This window comes from Lycorma delicatula, chromosome 5 (genome assembly GCF_047948215.1).
Source record: "Lycorma delicatula isolate Av1 chromosome 5, ASM4794821v1, whole genome shotgun sequence".
Lineage (NCBI taxonomy): Eukaryota > Metazoa > Arthropoda > Insecta > Hemiptera > Fulgoridae > Lycorma > Lycorma delicatula.
The window spans coordinates 82,209,875-82,226,254 of NC_134459.1; the positions used below are offsets into that span (position 1 = coordinate 82,209,875).

At 28.5% G+C, this 16,380-nt stretch overlaps 2 protein-coding genes across 2 annotated transcripts in view; both read right to left on the minus strand.

Moving 5' to 3' along the window:
* Positions 1-4,993: 4,993 nt before the first annotated feature.
* The window catches only part of Enoph (enolase-phosphatase E1), a 37,010-nt gene continuing 25,623 nt past the window's right edge, over positions 4,994-16,380 (minus strand). The window contains exons 6-7 of the mRNA XM_075366501.1: positions 11,071-11,199; positions 4,994-5,359 (exon numbers count right to left, since the gene is read on the minus strand). Coding sequence (XP_075222616.1) covers positions 5,304-5,359; positions 11,071-11,199 — 185 coding nt within the window. The 3' untranslated portion in view covers positions 4,994-5,303. The remainder of the gene's footprint in view (positions 5,360-11,070; positions 11,200-16,380) is intronic.
* Positions 7,284-11,064, minus strand: LOC142325132 (uncharacterized). Its single transcript, XM_075366500.1, has one exon. It carries the CDS (start codon positions 10,976-10,978, stop codon positions 8,633-8,635), a length of 2,346 nt encoding a protein of 781 aa, XP_075222615.1. The 5' UTR covers positions 10,979-11,064; the 3' UTR covers positions 7,284-8,632.

The window sequence follows — 16,380 nt, forward strand, 5'->3', positions numbered from 1 at the left end:
CCTCAGTGAGAAGACATGGGACCACCTTACAGACACTTTGCATCCACAGACAACATTGTATGCACATCCCCAAGGTTATGGATGGTTACCATCCACAAGGTCACAAATGGCCTGAATTTTGGTCCATGGACGAGTGAGTTTATGAGTTTCGTTTACTGGATCAGTCACTTCAAAATTTTTTGGCCCAATCAAACACTTTTTTGATAGAGTTTTTGATAGGGTAGCAGCACCTCCAAAGTGCCTAGAGTCGAGGCAAAATTTCAGAGGATTTATTGGCAAGAAATCAGATAATTTATTGCACAATGGATGGTGGTACTTCCTGCTACTGACGTGGGAGTGACTTACGGGCATGGCTGGCTGGTTGCTCCCTTCCATATATATAACTATCTGCAGCACCCTCCACATTCGCTGCTCTTCTTCAGTGTCCACAGCAAAATTCCTGTTTATATTAGAATGATGCTACTACTATATGAACTTCTCCTATACTTTGATAAGCTTAATGAATCTTGAAAATTTTATAATTAAATTTTGTGATTCAAGTAAATATCAGTTCACCTGACTTAAATTTTGGTAGTATTGCAAATTATTAATTATTGTGTGTTGTTAGTTATTATGAAGGCTGTTATTATTAATGTTTGGGTCATAAGATTTACACTACTTTATACTGCCCAGTACCCCTCAGTTTTGATATATGAAGCAGTTTCTTCCATCATACTTTATTATCACCTTATAATTTCAAGCATTTAAAAAATTCAGAACAAAGAAGAATGGGATATAGTTTGGTAACTGTCTCCTGAAAAGGAGAGAACATCAAAGGGAATGAGTAGATGAATCAACTGGCTTGAACTAATTGGATATTGTATACTTCATGAACATCAAGCAGGATTGTCAGTTTATACGTGCTTTCATGCAGTTGTTATCAGTGTCAACATTGGAGATAACCTTCATACTTACAAACAGCAATGGGTGTCTTCCCATATCCATCACAAATGCCAATCATTTTTTATTACAGAATATGATTCAGCAAAGATAAATTAAAAAGGGTAAAAGATAAATTAAAGGGTAAGATAAATTAATATAGGTTTGTTAAATTAAAAACAATAAATATTCCAGCTCCTATCAATTTTCAAATGACATTAACCTTTCAGTTAAAGAAACTTGATTCATACCTCTACTTCAAGGTAATTATTTGTTCTAATCAACTAACTAGCTTCAAACTGAATTCACTAAAGTGGTTCAGCTACCTATGCAAAAAAAAAAAATCTATTTCCAACTGTTAAAAATACAGACTAACAATATTATCCTATATATGCAAGTAGCCAAAGCACTTAAGAGGTGAATGTTAGGCTGATTCCAGCTTCTTTGTAACATGTCGTTCAAACACATAACCTTTACCTCTAGGAACATTTGTTAGGTATTGCTTCAGAGTATGAAATGGATGATTTGTAATGTGTGAAAATGCCATGCCTGACAGAAGATTCGAACCTGGGACCTACGGATGAAAGGCTGAGAGACTACCAGTTGCACCACAGAGGCCAGGCAGAAAATACATAACCTGACCCACATGTTACTTTCAGAAAGTAACATCTACAAGCACATAGTATTATACACTATTAAAAAATATATGCTCTGAAAATCAAGACTGTACAGCAACTATATCTTAGTCACTTCATTAAAATATATAATGTAATTTTTTTTATGTAGTCCATATACAGATTTTGATTAAATCATTCAGAAAAAAAGCAAAAATTCCATTTTTCAATCAAAATCTGTTTTGAAAGTGGTTCTGCTACTGCCTCATACATTACAGTGAAAGTTATAATACAGAAATATTAATCAAAAATAACATGCAATTTAATTCTTTTAACATGAAAATTACAATAATCTTTTTTCACAACTACTACTAATCATTAACAATAAGCGTGCTAAATGCTGATAAAAATGAAATAGTATAGAAAGGAAACAATTTGATTAATATGTATATTAAATGCAAGTTTCAAAATACAACAAATGGCTGGCATTTGTAGCAAGAACACCTATTAATTACTTGTAGGCTTCTTCCTCAGTGAATTTATATATTGATAAGGTATAAGTTATTTTCTTTATTTCCTTAAAGCTTCAGAGTTTCTTAAGTCTACAAATAATTGGGGTTATAGGCTATATAATATGGAATTACAATATGATTTTGTGTAATAAGTACGTAATATTTATTATATATTCAGTGAAACATATATAAATTAATAGACTTACGTTAAAAAAATGCTGAACTGGAAGAATCTCTTAAAACTGTAAAATACTACTTAAAATATTTAACCATTAACAATTTAACAATTCCAAATGTTGGGCACTTGTACAGTGCTATAATGAGAAAAATATTAATACTCAATATTTTGCACATATTGTGTGCTATTCTCAATACAAGCCTAGAAATATAATAATATACATGCTATAAGCATATGCAATGCAGAACTACTATATTAAAATCATTGTTGCTATACATGTAGTAGCAGTGGCATTTTATACATCCATTTCTCAGCCAGGGAACTTAAATTTCCCATACTTTGTGATAGCCAGATTCTTATAATAGCATTTAATGGAGAAGGGTTTTTTGCCACTTTAAAAAAAAAAATACAGAATTTCATAATGAATAAGCAGCTATTTATGTATTTGATAGATTTTTTTCTATTTCTCAATGTCATAAAATCAAAATAGTAGGTGGCATTCAAATAAATCAATTTTTAATACCCTCTTTCTATAGTAGAGATCCTCTCCTCATGCTAATTTTCCTAGGTACCAAGGCATTAACTAATGTAATACACTAGCTTGTTTATAAATCCTCACCTCTTTTTAATCTTTTACTGCAATTTAACAAACCTATTTTCTGAATTACGAAATTATACTTTTTTATATCTAACGTTAATTAAAAGACTTCTTTGCTATGCAAGTTATCGAAACTGTTCATAGTTAATCCAACCATCATTCAAATTTTACTTTGTTAATTATATCTTTCATAATTAATTTATCATTCAAAATCAATTGAATTAAACTACTTGTAGGAAAATAATATCAGTAATTTAAATTATTCAACTCAAAAAGTTATTTAATTTAATAAAAACTTGAAATTGTGGTCTTTGCAAAAGTACTCAATGTGAAAGAAAAACATCAGCAAGTGAAAAGATAAATTTTTATAAAAAAATATATTCTGTGGCTAAATGCAACTTATTTTGATTATTATTCATAGTAGGCTTTTAAATAATAGCATAGCTTTTTAGCACTATCTTTTCTGAAACGCATATTAGGCCAAAAAATTAAGATACTGTTTTGAAACTTTATTAATATACAATTTTTTTCTTAATAACATTATACAGGGAGACCGAAACCAATCACTGTCAAATATGTAACTTGATAGCCACTCATATGATACTTTTGTTTACACTGCTGCTTTTTTTTTTATATGGTGCCTGTAAGTTCTTTTAAATACTCTTTAAAATAAAATACAAAAACATAAAATTTGTGTTTAATCTCACAAAAACATTAGTTAGTAAAAGTCTGGTTACAAATGATCAGTTATAATGCTGCAACTGGTTCAGAAATGTTGGCAATGATTAAAGTACGTTTCAATAATGATGTGAATGAATTGAGAGATAAGGATGTAGTCATTTCATGGGCTTTCATGAACTTTAAATTGTTGTCATTCATTTACATTCATTCTACAAAGCTCTTTATTCAATTCTTGCGGACCACTTTTCATCAATTTGTTGGTACGAGAGAGGGACAGATCAGAGTAGGGAAGATGTACCAAATAAGTATTACTCATGTATTAGGCACTAAAGTAAAAATTCACATGTTCAGTTCATCATAGTAGTTTCAAGATCGTACAATGCAAAATTAAAATTATAGTGTTTTTTTTAAAGACCATAAATTCTAACATGAAGATTTTCTTTACTTAACACTAATTTATGTTAAACAAGGTGTAATTTAAATGCAGATGGGCAGTTCTAGTTGTTGAAATTAAAGTTTTACTATTTTACCATCTAGATAAAGTGCATTTATATGTTAGGAGGTATTCGCTCAGCTAATCTGGAAAGCCACTTCAACCATCAGCCTTTACTTAATACCCACTAGACAGAAGACAGATTCTCTTAGAGTCTACCATACAATCATACCGTCTTCACAGATTCCTGTGTATCAACCTAACAGAATACAACCTATATCCAAAATGAGCAGTCAAGAAGAAAACAACATCTTCAGGTGAGAAAAGGATAATCGACGAAAGAACCACAGTATGAGAAAACTGGGGGCAATGGGCACAAGTCCTGTTCACAATCCCTCAGTAGTGAAAGTTTTTTGTCCAGAATTTTGATAATAATGAATTTGCATCTATTTATATAAACTTAAATCTCCAACAATTTTTTCCTCCAAAAATTAAACAGCCAACCCAAAAACTAGTACAGGGTTCTAAAGACCAACCTTTTAGACCAATCACTTTTAGAAATGTAAAATCAAATTAAAAATAACTGTATTTTAACAGGATTTGTTTCTGGTTTCAGCAGCTTTGCAGAACAACTGATCAGCAAAGATGTAGATTTAAATCACTCAATTTAACAAAAGGAAGGTTTTTTTGTTGAAAAGTACACATTTGTTCTGTGATGCTAAAAGGTGAAAATAAAACAACAATTTGAAATAATTATATGATCAGATAAAAATAATAACTGTTGTATGATAAAAAATTGTACAAAATTATTATCTATTTTGCGCTAGTAATAAGTTATATCTTAAAAATATTATAGGTAATTAATTGTGTTAAAACTGCTAGTTTTAAACAAGGTAAATGTATACAAATAAACTAAAAAGGCTTACAAAATAACTTCTGAAATTAAAATACTACCAAAGGGTAGAAAATAAATTGTTTGCACAATTTTTCATTAAAATGAAAATATAAAATTTTTTTAGGTACAGGAATCAGAATATTAAAAAAAAGTTAACATTAAGATATAATTAAAAAATATATATATATTAGGCATAACTAATAATTGAAGCAATATAATTAAACCTTTACAGAATTATTTTTTTCATACCGCAAAACATTATTGTTTTCTGGAACAAAAACAAGAATATGTACCAAATAAAAAATCTACATATGCAAAGTAATTTAAATAAAGATAGTTTTTTTACTCGGCAATTAAAAACTAAATAAGTAAAATAACATAAAAACTTGCCATTTTTAACTACCAGATATAGTTTTAAATACTCCAGACTACTCCAAAGAGTTATCACTCTTCTTCCATTTTGAATTTAAACCCCTATCCCTCCAAATCATTTATGCGATGTTTTTTTGAACGTTTTCTTTTATGTGCTCCTATAAAAACAAAAATTGAATCCTTAACTGTAGCATAATCATAAATATGTTTTGGTATAATTTTTCCTCTTACTTTAAAATCTTGCTTCTTGTTAGTAATGCGGATAATGAAATTACTAATCTACAGGCAATAATTTTTTTCTTCCCTAGATTCCATCCAAAATAGTTCAACTTCATCAACAGTATTAATTTAATGAAGAATATTAAGCAAGTTTTTTTAGCAATTTTATCATCAAATGGCATTAGCTTTACAAGCAATCTGATGATAGCTGTTACGTTCAGAGCTCAAGCCATTGAAAACAATAATTTCATTCTATGACACAAGGCTTTTTCCAGTTCTTTTTTTTATATACATTAATCCTAATCATCACAGGATTTGAACTTGCAACTAATCTATAACGAAGCAATGTTTCAAACGCACTTTCCAACTACACTACTGTCCAAACAAAAAATGACAAATAACCTTCACATATCTGTACTGCAAGTCTACACATATTATCAATGAATCAAAGAAAATTAATACCGAATAGACAGTCTTAAAAAGTAAGAAATTGATGTTGACATAAATTGTTTCTATTATTATTTGTAGATATTCAATTCTTGTATTGCCAGAGTAAAGAAATGACTAGAGTAAAGTGGTGCAACTGTAAAGAAAAATATGAGTTATGATTCAACTGTAGTAGACTGATCAATGCACTGTTGAGAAACTTGTATTTTGGTCGTAGAGCTAACATTTTATTAAGAACAATAGATAAAACCAGGTTCCATAAATTATTCAGACTGCTGAGTATCTGCCCACTGAGGAACTTGGAACCAATCATACAATCTCCAACTGATGGTACTGTACAAATACATAGAAAAATGTGGGGACTACAAAATGCAAAATTAAAAATGTAAGCATACATAAGGAGAGCCGTTATGCCTTCCTTGCCAAGTTCAGCCAGTAAATAAAAAGCAACAACGCGATTCTTTTAAAGGCCTACTATTAGAATTTGTGTCTACTTGCCACAACAATAAATAAATAATTATTACTTAAAATATATTAAACATAACAAAAATCACATTGGTAAATAATAAATATAAGAAATTCAATAAAAGCTATTTAGCAAAACATTGTTGATGCAGATCTATCATACTTTTTCAGTAATTCAGAATATTGAGAATCTTATTTCTTTACATATATATATATATATATATATATATATATATATATAAACTTAAAAAATTATAACAAATTTTTTTACATACCTTTTTTATCCATCTTGTTTTCAAATGAAACATCATAGAAATCTATGTCGCAAAATGGATAAAATTGGTACAAAATATTTTCATTTCTTTGTCTTTGATAAAAAAAGTTCACTAAACATTGTGATTCATTCATTAAATTATTTTACACTGGCAAATTTTGAGAGCATATCTGACCATTCATGTAGATACTTATTTTCTACCTAACCTCTCTTGCCATATACTGTCATATGGTTCCAAGTTAAAGAACTCAAACCCAAAATAAGTTATTCAACAAATAACTGAATTTGCTGAGTTAACTACTTATAACATTCACAGCAGTATGCAATTTTTTTTTTATTACTACTCAAATTCCTCATCAAATATTTATTGACATATATCTTAGAATATTTTCAGTCGTCAGATTATTGTTATGAACATTTGATTGCATCACATGATAGTAAAGTAAAATTATTCAGCTTAAAGAAATTGTTCAATAAGGAATACTGCTGATATAAAGGTTACAAACTCCAAACAACTTTATGCTGATTGCTTAGTAATACACTTAAAAAATTATGTTAACACTTGTGGTTCAAATCAAAATCACACAACCATAGAAAAACTGGTAATTAGACAAATGTAGCTCAGCTTACAAACTATAAGACATAAGAAAAATGGACAAAAAAATTACATATATAAATATATATTATAAAATGTATTTATTATAATGTTACATAAAAGTGATTCACAAATCTGCATATAATATTACAAACATCTACCAAAAATGTTCACATTTTTTTTTTTTAAATGGGCCGACTAAAAACTGACAAAATGTAACATATTACAGTATATATGATCACAACACAAAAAAATATATAAAAGTAAAGACTAATAATAATGCATATAAAAAAATTAATAAAAGAAGTTAAAATAACATAAAAAAGTGAATGAAATTCTTCAATAATAATAATATACCAATCGTTCATTCTATTACTAAATGTTTCCTGTACTTCAAAAAAATAAAGAAAATCTCACAGCCAAAACTGGGCAGATCTAAAAGTAAACAACTACATTTGAATACAACTATAAAGAAATCCCTTAAAATCAAGTTAGAAGAAAAGGAATAATGTGATTTACTTAAAATAATCAGTGAACTATGAGTTGAAAAGTATGCCAGTTTAAAAACATTCAGCTTCAATAAATTCATACAGGATCTAGAATCATTATATGGTGAAACAGTACTGTCACTGAATATATAACATTATGCAAATAATACATGACGATTGAATGAATTCATATATTTACATAGTAAATATTCCTAAGTCAGCACCATCATCATAATCATCAAATTACATAATTATTAAGACAAACACAAGTATTACATTATCACATAAAAAAGTAAAATTATAATAAAAAAACTAATGAAAATGAACAATAAAAAAAATCAGTCTCAAAAGTATAAATACAGTATGAAATAAAATAATGAACTAGATATTCAGTCAATTTTTTTTTTGACAATTTTACGACAGTAAATACATAGTAACAGATTACAAAATTGAATAGTGATTATAATTTAATACTGTTCCCGAAAGTATGGCACAGCTTAAAGTTTAAAAAATACTACTAACAAATAAATAATAATACAAAAGTATATAAAATGAAAATACACAAAGAAAAGTTATAAAAGCCACCATTATAGTATACATTATAAGAACACTACACACCATAATATACATAAAATATTATGTTCAGATGGTTCTGAGGAAGACTTTCTCTAACGTCATGTGGTGGTCACTTTTAAAATAAACTTGCATTGAAGTAAAAAAAAATATAAAAAAATTGAATCGTCACAAAGGCAGCCAAATACAGCAATCTAAAAACTATGTATTAAAAAAGTTGATCACAATAACCTATTATCACTGTAAATTATAATACTGATAAATAAATTGATACTCATTTGAAAAATTAAATAAATACGAGTAATAATAAAATAATAATTAAAAATTAATGGAAATAATTATACAGGAACTTTATGATATGCTTAACTACTTAGACCTCTCCGGCACTTTCTACTCCATTTTGTTCACTACTAACTTCCTTAACCTTTTCAACTTTTTCTTTTATTGTGTTTTCATCACTATTACCTTTTTCTTCTGTTATACCATTTTTACAGTTTTCGTGGGTTCCGTTAGGTGTTGAGCTATTAATATCAGTCTTATCATCAGTCTCTTTAGTTTTATCAGTGCTTTCTGGATCATCTTTTTTTAAGGATCCTTCAGACTTTGTTTTTTCAATGTCATCCTTTTTTGCAGTTTCCTCAGCACTGTTATTAGCAGTCTTTTCAACAGTCGTAGATTGGTTGGCTTCACAATCAGCAATATTAACTTTGTCTATAGGTGAATCATCAGTTTTCGTCTTTGTAGAACCACTATCTTTACTCAATTTGGGATCATCTTTCTTTACATCTTCTTTATCTCCTTTCACACTATCTACATTACTCGTATCGTTCATGCATCTATCTTGTTCGTCAGTCTTTTCAGATTTCATATCAACACAGGGTGTTTCTGTTTTATCAACATCTGTTATATTATCGTCACAGATATTAGTTTCTACTTTAGTTGTTTTTTCACATTCTTCAACAGTCTTAACTTCTTTTTCTACCTCCATGTTTGAATCAACTACACCTTCAGTTTTAGTAATGGAACTTTCTTCCATTTTAACATTTTCTTTCATTTCTGATTCTTTATTAGAGACACTTTCATCCTGTTCTTTTTCATTATCCACTGATGTTTCACTTTTTTTAGGCTTTTCCTCAGTCACTTTAATATCTTCACTTTCTTTAGTTGTTTTTTCTTTAGACATTGCAACATCTGTTGTTTCAGTTTCTTTAGGAATTTCCTCAGACATTTTAATATCTTTATTTTCTTTACATGTCTCATCAGACATTGTAACATCTGTTGTTTCATTTTCTTTAGGAGTTTTCTCAGACATTTTAACATCCATTGTTTCACTTTCTTTATGAGTTACCTCAGACATTGTAACATCTGTTGTTTCACTACCTTTATGAGTTTTCTCAGACATTGTAACATCTGTTGTTTCACTTTCTTTATGAGTTTCCTCAGACATTGTAACATCAGTCATTTCATTTTCTTTACATATTATTTTGTTAGATGTTTCAGCATCTTTAGAAGTTTCATTTATTTTAGAGGTTTCGTCGGACATTTCAACATCTGTTGACATGTCACTTTCTTTACAAGTTTCCTTGGACACCTTAACATCTCCTAATGTCTCACATTCTTTACGCGTTTCTTCAGACATTTTAGAGTTAGTAAAAGTTTCGTTTTCTTTAGAGGTTTCTTCAGACATTTCAACATCTGTTGAAGTTTCATCATCTTTAGAAGGTGTATTGGACACCACACTTTCTTTACAAGTTTCCTCTGATATTTTAATATCTGTTACAGTTTTATTTTCTTCACTACTTTCCTCAGAGGTTTTGACAACAGCAGATGTTTGTGTATTTTTTTCATTTGTTGTATCATTTACTTTATCATCTGCAGCCGCTTCACTTTTTCTGGTTTCCTCAGGTATTTTAATATCAGTTACAGTTTTACTTTCCTCAGAGGTTTTGACAACAGCAGATGTTTGTTTATTTTCTTCATTTGTTGTATCATTTACTTTATCATCTGCAGCCGTTTCAGTTTTTCTAGTTTCTTCAGGTATTTTAATATCTGATGACGTTTCAATTTCTTTTGAAATTTCCTCTTCTGTTTTCATTTCATTATTGGAATGTAATTTATTATCACTGTCAGATTTTTCTGCAATAGATTTAGATTCCTTTTCTTCTGACACTAGTTCCTTATTTTCACTGACATTTACTTCGTTAGAGCCTTCTTTTGCAATCTTTTCTGGGTTCAGTTCAGATTCGTTCTTTTCTAAATTTAGCTCAGTCTTTGCCTGTACAGGGTTGTCTTCAGGTACTTTTTTATCTAATTCTTGTTCTGTTTTTGTCTCCACAGTGCCATCATCAGTTTTCATTTCTACATCAGCTTCAATCAAATTCGCTACTCTATCTGGGGTAGTAATACCCACTTTACAATCACCATTAACTACTGGAGTTTCATCAACAGAAGTTTCATTTTCCTTTTTATCAGATTTTACAGGACCATCAGTTTCCTTAACTTTTTCACACTCTTTAACAATTTCCTCTTTTTCTTGGGGTTTTACTTCCTTGGATTCATCATCAGCAATCTTTCCATTTTCTACTTTAGCTTCAACAGAGGATTCTACATTTTCTAAGGAATTTTTATTACTTTGATTTTCTGAAGTTATTCTCACATCAGATACGGTGCTCACACACTCTGTAATAGAATTACTCTCATCTGGACAAACTTCCATTTCAACATCTTTTACTGAATTTTCAGTTTTACATTCATTACTTCCACTTATTTTTTCAGTATCATGAGATAACTTACGTCGCTTTGTATTACCTTCAAATGTTAGATCAGAAAATGAGTAGACAACAGGAAAGGTTTCCTTGGTATCATCTGTTAAAGGTGCGTTACCTTCTCGTGATACAATTACAGCTTGCATTCCTGCATCTTTTGCTGCTTGCGCTTCTATAAAAAAAAAATAAATAACGATTAGAAAAATATAAATGTAATTAAAAAACTTAACACTATTGTTGATATGCAATTTCTATGAAAAATACTCACTTGTAGACAACATGTTCAACTTTCAGAATATAATTCAATCAAACATTAACGAAGTTTTGGTTAACATTTTCTAATGAATATTTTTTTAAATTTAATGTAGATTTAAAAAAAAAGTGTGATTGTTTATTTTTAATTATTTTTACATCTCAAAGAAAGAAAATATAGATATAAAATTCTTAAAAACAGTTTACAGTTTGAAGCCTACCTCCTGTGAACTATACATGATTTTGAAAACCTGTTTTTTACTTTTTTTCATCAAATGTGTAATAAATTTTATATCAAAAACGACAGGTATTAAAAAATGACATCAAACTCATCTAGCTTTAGCATTTCAACGATCTCTGGTTACATAACAGTGCATAACATGAAGTACAATAAATCTTTAATGTTAACAGATTTCACAACTTCTGAACATTTTTTCTCATTCCATTAATCAGACTATAAAAGAATATTAAAATTTCATGTTAATAATGATATACTTCTTTCATAAAGCAACATTCCTAACTCTATAACTGAAAATCAATAATAGCTATTTTTCAATGTTACCAATTTGTGATAATCAACGCACTTTTTTATATCAAGAAAATGAGAAGTGAGAACTAAAAACAACAGCTGTTATAAAATAACACTTCCTTAAAGGTAAAAATTGTTTAAGTTTATTATTGAAGCGAAAGTATAGCACTTATCATAAACTTACAATATGCAAACAGCAATGTTTCTGCTGTTCATATTAATTGATCAACCTTAATTTAAAAGTCGGCAAGTGGCAACAATGGGAACTGACTGCAGCAATTGGAGCTATATAAATAGCGTAAGGGTTATTATTTTCTGTGTACATATATATCTACACACAGCACATAGGTAGGTATATATGTATAAAAGCATGAACACCACAAAAATAGATTATCCCAACTTCCTGTTATCTAACATTTGCTACAGAATTATTTCATGGTTAAATGTTATATTTGCAGTTTTGATTATAATTAGTGTAGTAAAATTTATATAAGCATGCCCCCCTTCATAATTTTTGCGTTTAATACTGGTCATCATATAAAACTTCAAAACTGAATATCTTAAAAAGATATGGTTAAAGAAACCCTTTCACAAGATAACAAAGTCATTATTTCTTAGTTTATTTGAAGGTACTCCACTAATCACTTAACAAACTGCAATACTAGAAATAATGAAGTTAATAACCTCACTAACAAACACAAGTAATTAATCTATTATGAAATTCAAGTAACATCAATATAGTTTTCCTCTATCATATCAGTCTTTCAAAGAAATAAAATAAAATAAAAATTACAAAAGAACTTAAATTAAAAAAAAGTTAAGTAATAAAATTTTTCTGAATTTTTTGTCAAAATGTGGTCCAAATTGCCTGCATTTGAACACAATTTTATGCTCCAAATTACTTCCTATTACACATTTTAGAAGCTAAAGCTAAATAAAATAATGATGAAAGATTATCTACAATGATCTACTAACTCAAAAGACATCTCATTTCTGAGATTTTTTTGCTTTCACATTTAATCTAAACTTCCATGAAAAATAAACATGTTTTAATATATTATATTATCCTTTTTCCAATAATATTTTGTAAATTACTTTTCTCCATACTTTGTTTATCAAAATTAACTAAACATTGTTTGAGAATATATAATTTAAATTTAGTTCTGCAATATTCTAACTCATGAAGTGAAAATAAATTTAAAAAAAGTAAAAAGAACAAGAAGGAACTAGAAAACCTACATTTAAAAAAATGCATTTTACTATTAACAGCACCAGTCACTGAATAGTACTGGTTATTACTTGATTTATCCAAAATTAAAATCATAGAAAATCTCTATAAATTATTCCTGAATAACTGTAGTTTTTTATTTTGTCATCTACTGCAATAAATATTTTTCTAAATCAAATTAATTGAACACAATAAATCCCTAACAACTGATTAACCAGAATATGTTGTGAAATTTAAAAATTTAATATAGAATTAAATAATCATCCCAAGCTATAGTAAGACACTGATTATTTAAATTTAAGTATTTTTCTACTTACCTCAACCAACTTGACTAAATATAAAGTTTTAAAAGTTTCCCAACGATAGTTTTATAATTTAAATTCATAAAAATCAATGTTACAGTTAGCTGAAATACCCAACTACCATAGACAACATAAATTTAATGCAATAAAATGACTTTTATTACTAAACTTCTATAATAAAACAAACTGTGGTAACAAAAACAAACTACCTGCTACATAACACGTATTTACTTATATTTTCAGAAAAATATTCAGAAACTCTTAAGAGTAACATATGACTGTTAAAATAACTTTAATACCTCTATTCTTGATCAGTAATTTCTTTCACTTTAAAACAGCCTGTACACTTACCGGGTGATCATGTGTAAAGTTACCACATTTATTATTTAACAGCTATCAGTTCTATCTTATTTCTGTTTGCAGGCATGTATATACACCACCCTCAGAAGGGGAACCTTTTTAAAATATTTTCAGAGGGGTGGAACCCACCCTACACCTAACCCATCTCAAAAATCTTAAGATTGCAGTGGTAACATTTAATTACATTAATTGACAACCCGAAAAAAATAATGAATTTTTGTGAGAAGAAAATTAAAATCCGTCCACCCCTTCACTCAGTAGGTGCGTAAAACCATTTGGGGTAGTACTTTTTTACATTTCAGTCCTAACAAAAAAAACTATAAAATTATGTGATTACTTTTTAAACCATTTAAAATAATCATAATCTCTGAATTAAAACTGTGAACATTATTTTTTGAATTACCAACACAAAATTTCACCCTTACATGTTCTCTAATTTTCTTTTTCTTTTTTTTTGTCTTCAATCATTTGACTGGTTTGATGCAGCTCTCCAAGATTCCCTATCTAGTGCTAGTTGTTTCATTTCAGTATACTCTCTACATCCTACATCCCTAACAATTTGTTTTACACATTCCTATAATTTAAATATTGTAATTTAAATGAACGAATTAAATGCTTTACTTTCTGAATATTTTCGTATTTATGTAATTTTTTTTCATATCTGTTGCACTTTAACCGACAAAAAAATAATTATAAAAGTACGTGATATTAGTTCTTAACCATTTGAAATAATCATAATCTGTGGATTAAAACTGTGAAAATTATTTTTTGAATTGCCAACACAAAATTCCCATAAATGTTTTCTAAATTTTTAAGGGTTGATTAACTTATTTTTTTTAAATGAGATGATGTAGCTTGTGACAACTCATTGGAAAGCCCTTTGAATGATAAGTACTTTGGTACAAATAAAATAAAAATTGTTTACTGGTATTGAAGTTATGATAAAAAATGTGTTTTTTTTTAGGTTATGTTGGACTACAGTATTATTGACCCAAAGCATTAGGTCTTGGAATTGTCCATTAAAAGTATGGTTTTAGGTTTCTCCAATATTGTAAAAACGTACCACTAAACATAGCATTATAACATCAGTTAATAAACATATGAACACCAAGAATAATAAGGTACCTACTTTTTTGGTGGTAACATGTTGAAAAATCAATTCCAGAAAAACTTAATGATTAAATGATTAAATAATTAAATAAAAATCAATTTATAAATGAATTAATTGTTAATCAAAAAACAAAGTTTAAAATTAATTCATTAGTTAATTTTGTTATAAAGGTTTTTAACAATAAGAGTTCTTGAGAAATAAATGAAAAATATTTTTTTTACCTCAATAAAATAAAAGTATCAATTTTTAAATCATTTATTCAAAATGATTCCCATTATCCTGTAAACAATAATAAATTTTTAGTTGAGATTCACATTTTACTTTTATTAAAGTTTCTTTAGTTACATCCCTACATGCTCTTACAATTTTATTTTTCAACTCTCATATGTTATTACGAATTTCTTTATAAATTATTTATTTTAAATTACCCTACAAAAAAAAAGTCCAGTGGTGTAAGGTCAGTAGATCATGCCGGCCACTGAACTGTTTCTCTTCTACCTATCCAGTGCCTAAGAAATATTCAGTTCAACCATTGTCGAACTGGAATTGAACAGTAAGCAGGTGCTCCACCTTGCTGAAAGTGAAGCATGTCTTTGGTAAGTAACATGTTTCCATTGTCATCTTAACTGATTTTCTAAGATATGGATTATTAGTGGGTGGATGGATAACTTCATCCAGCAACTTTACTTTTCACCTTTCAAATTCCCGTTGATAAATACTGGATCAGTTATGTTATCACTGTAAATCCTGGCCCAAACATTTGTTTTTTCAGGATGCTGCGTGTTTCCAACATTGAAAACATGAGTATTTACATCACTCCAGTATCGGCAGTTATTTTTATTAACAAAGCCATTTAGAAATAAGGTGAATTCGTCAGAACAACAAATATTTTTTGTAAACATTGGATTGGCATCTGTTAATTGAATTCACAGAATTCAGTCCTTCTGTCAGCATCATCCTCATTCAATTTTTGATGCAGTTAAATTTTATATGGAAAAAATTTATTCAATTTTAATGCAGTGAAAACAGAACCATAAGAAACCCTCAGTTTCACAGGATATTTTACAAATTGAGTTCTGAGGATTTGCTACTAAATTTCCCAAGATTTCAACCAAATTTAATTGGTCTAAAACTTTTTGTCCTGCACGTTTCTTATTCATGACAGATCCCGTTTCTTAGAAGTTTACAATGTAAGAGTGTGAAATATTTTTATTCAGATGCCGTTCATTAAACACTTGAGCAGTTGTAGCACATTTATTTTGTTCTCTGTATGTAAAAGTTAGTTCAGTCCTTTCTTCCAGATTAAATAAATTCAGATTGACAAATTTACTAAAGACAAAAAATTAAAGGTCAAATGGTAGAGCAATAATGCAAGCCAAATGACAATTTCAACTAAAAAACACAATTTAAATAAAACATGATGAAATAAATGCAGTAAATACTTTTTGCCACTAATTACATATATGAAAGAAAACAATTTGTAAAAATCTACCATAGAAACTAGGATCTCAATAATTGGCAGAAAATTATAACCTGTTATAACAAGGTAATCAATTTTTCAACATGTTGCC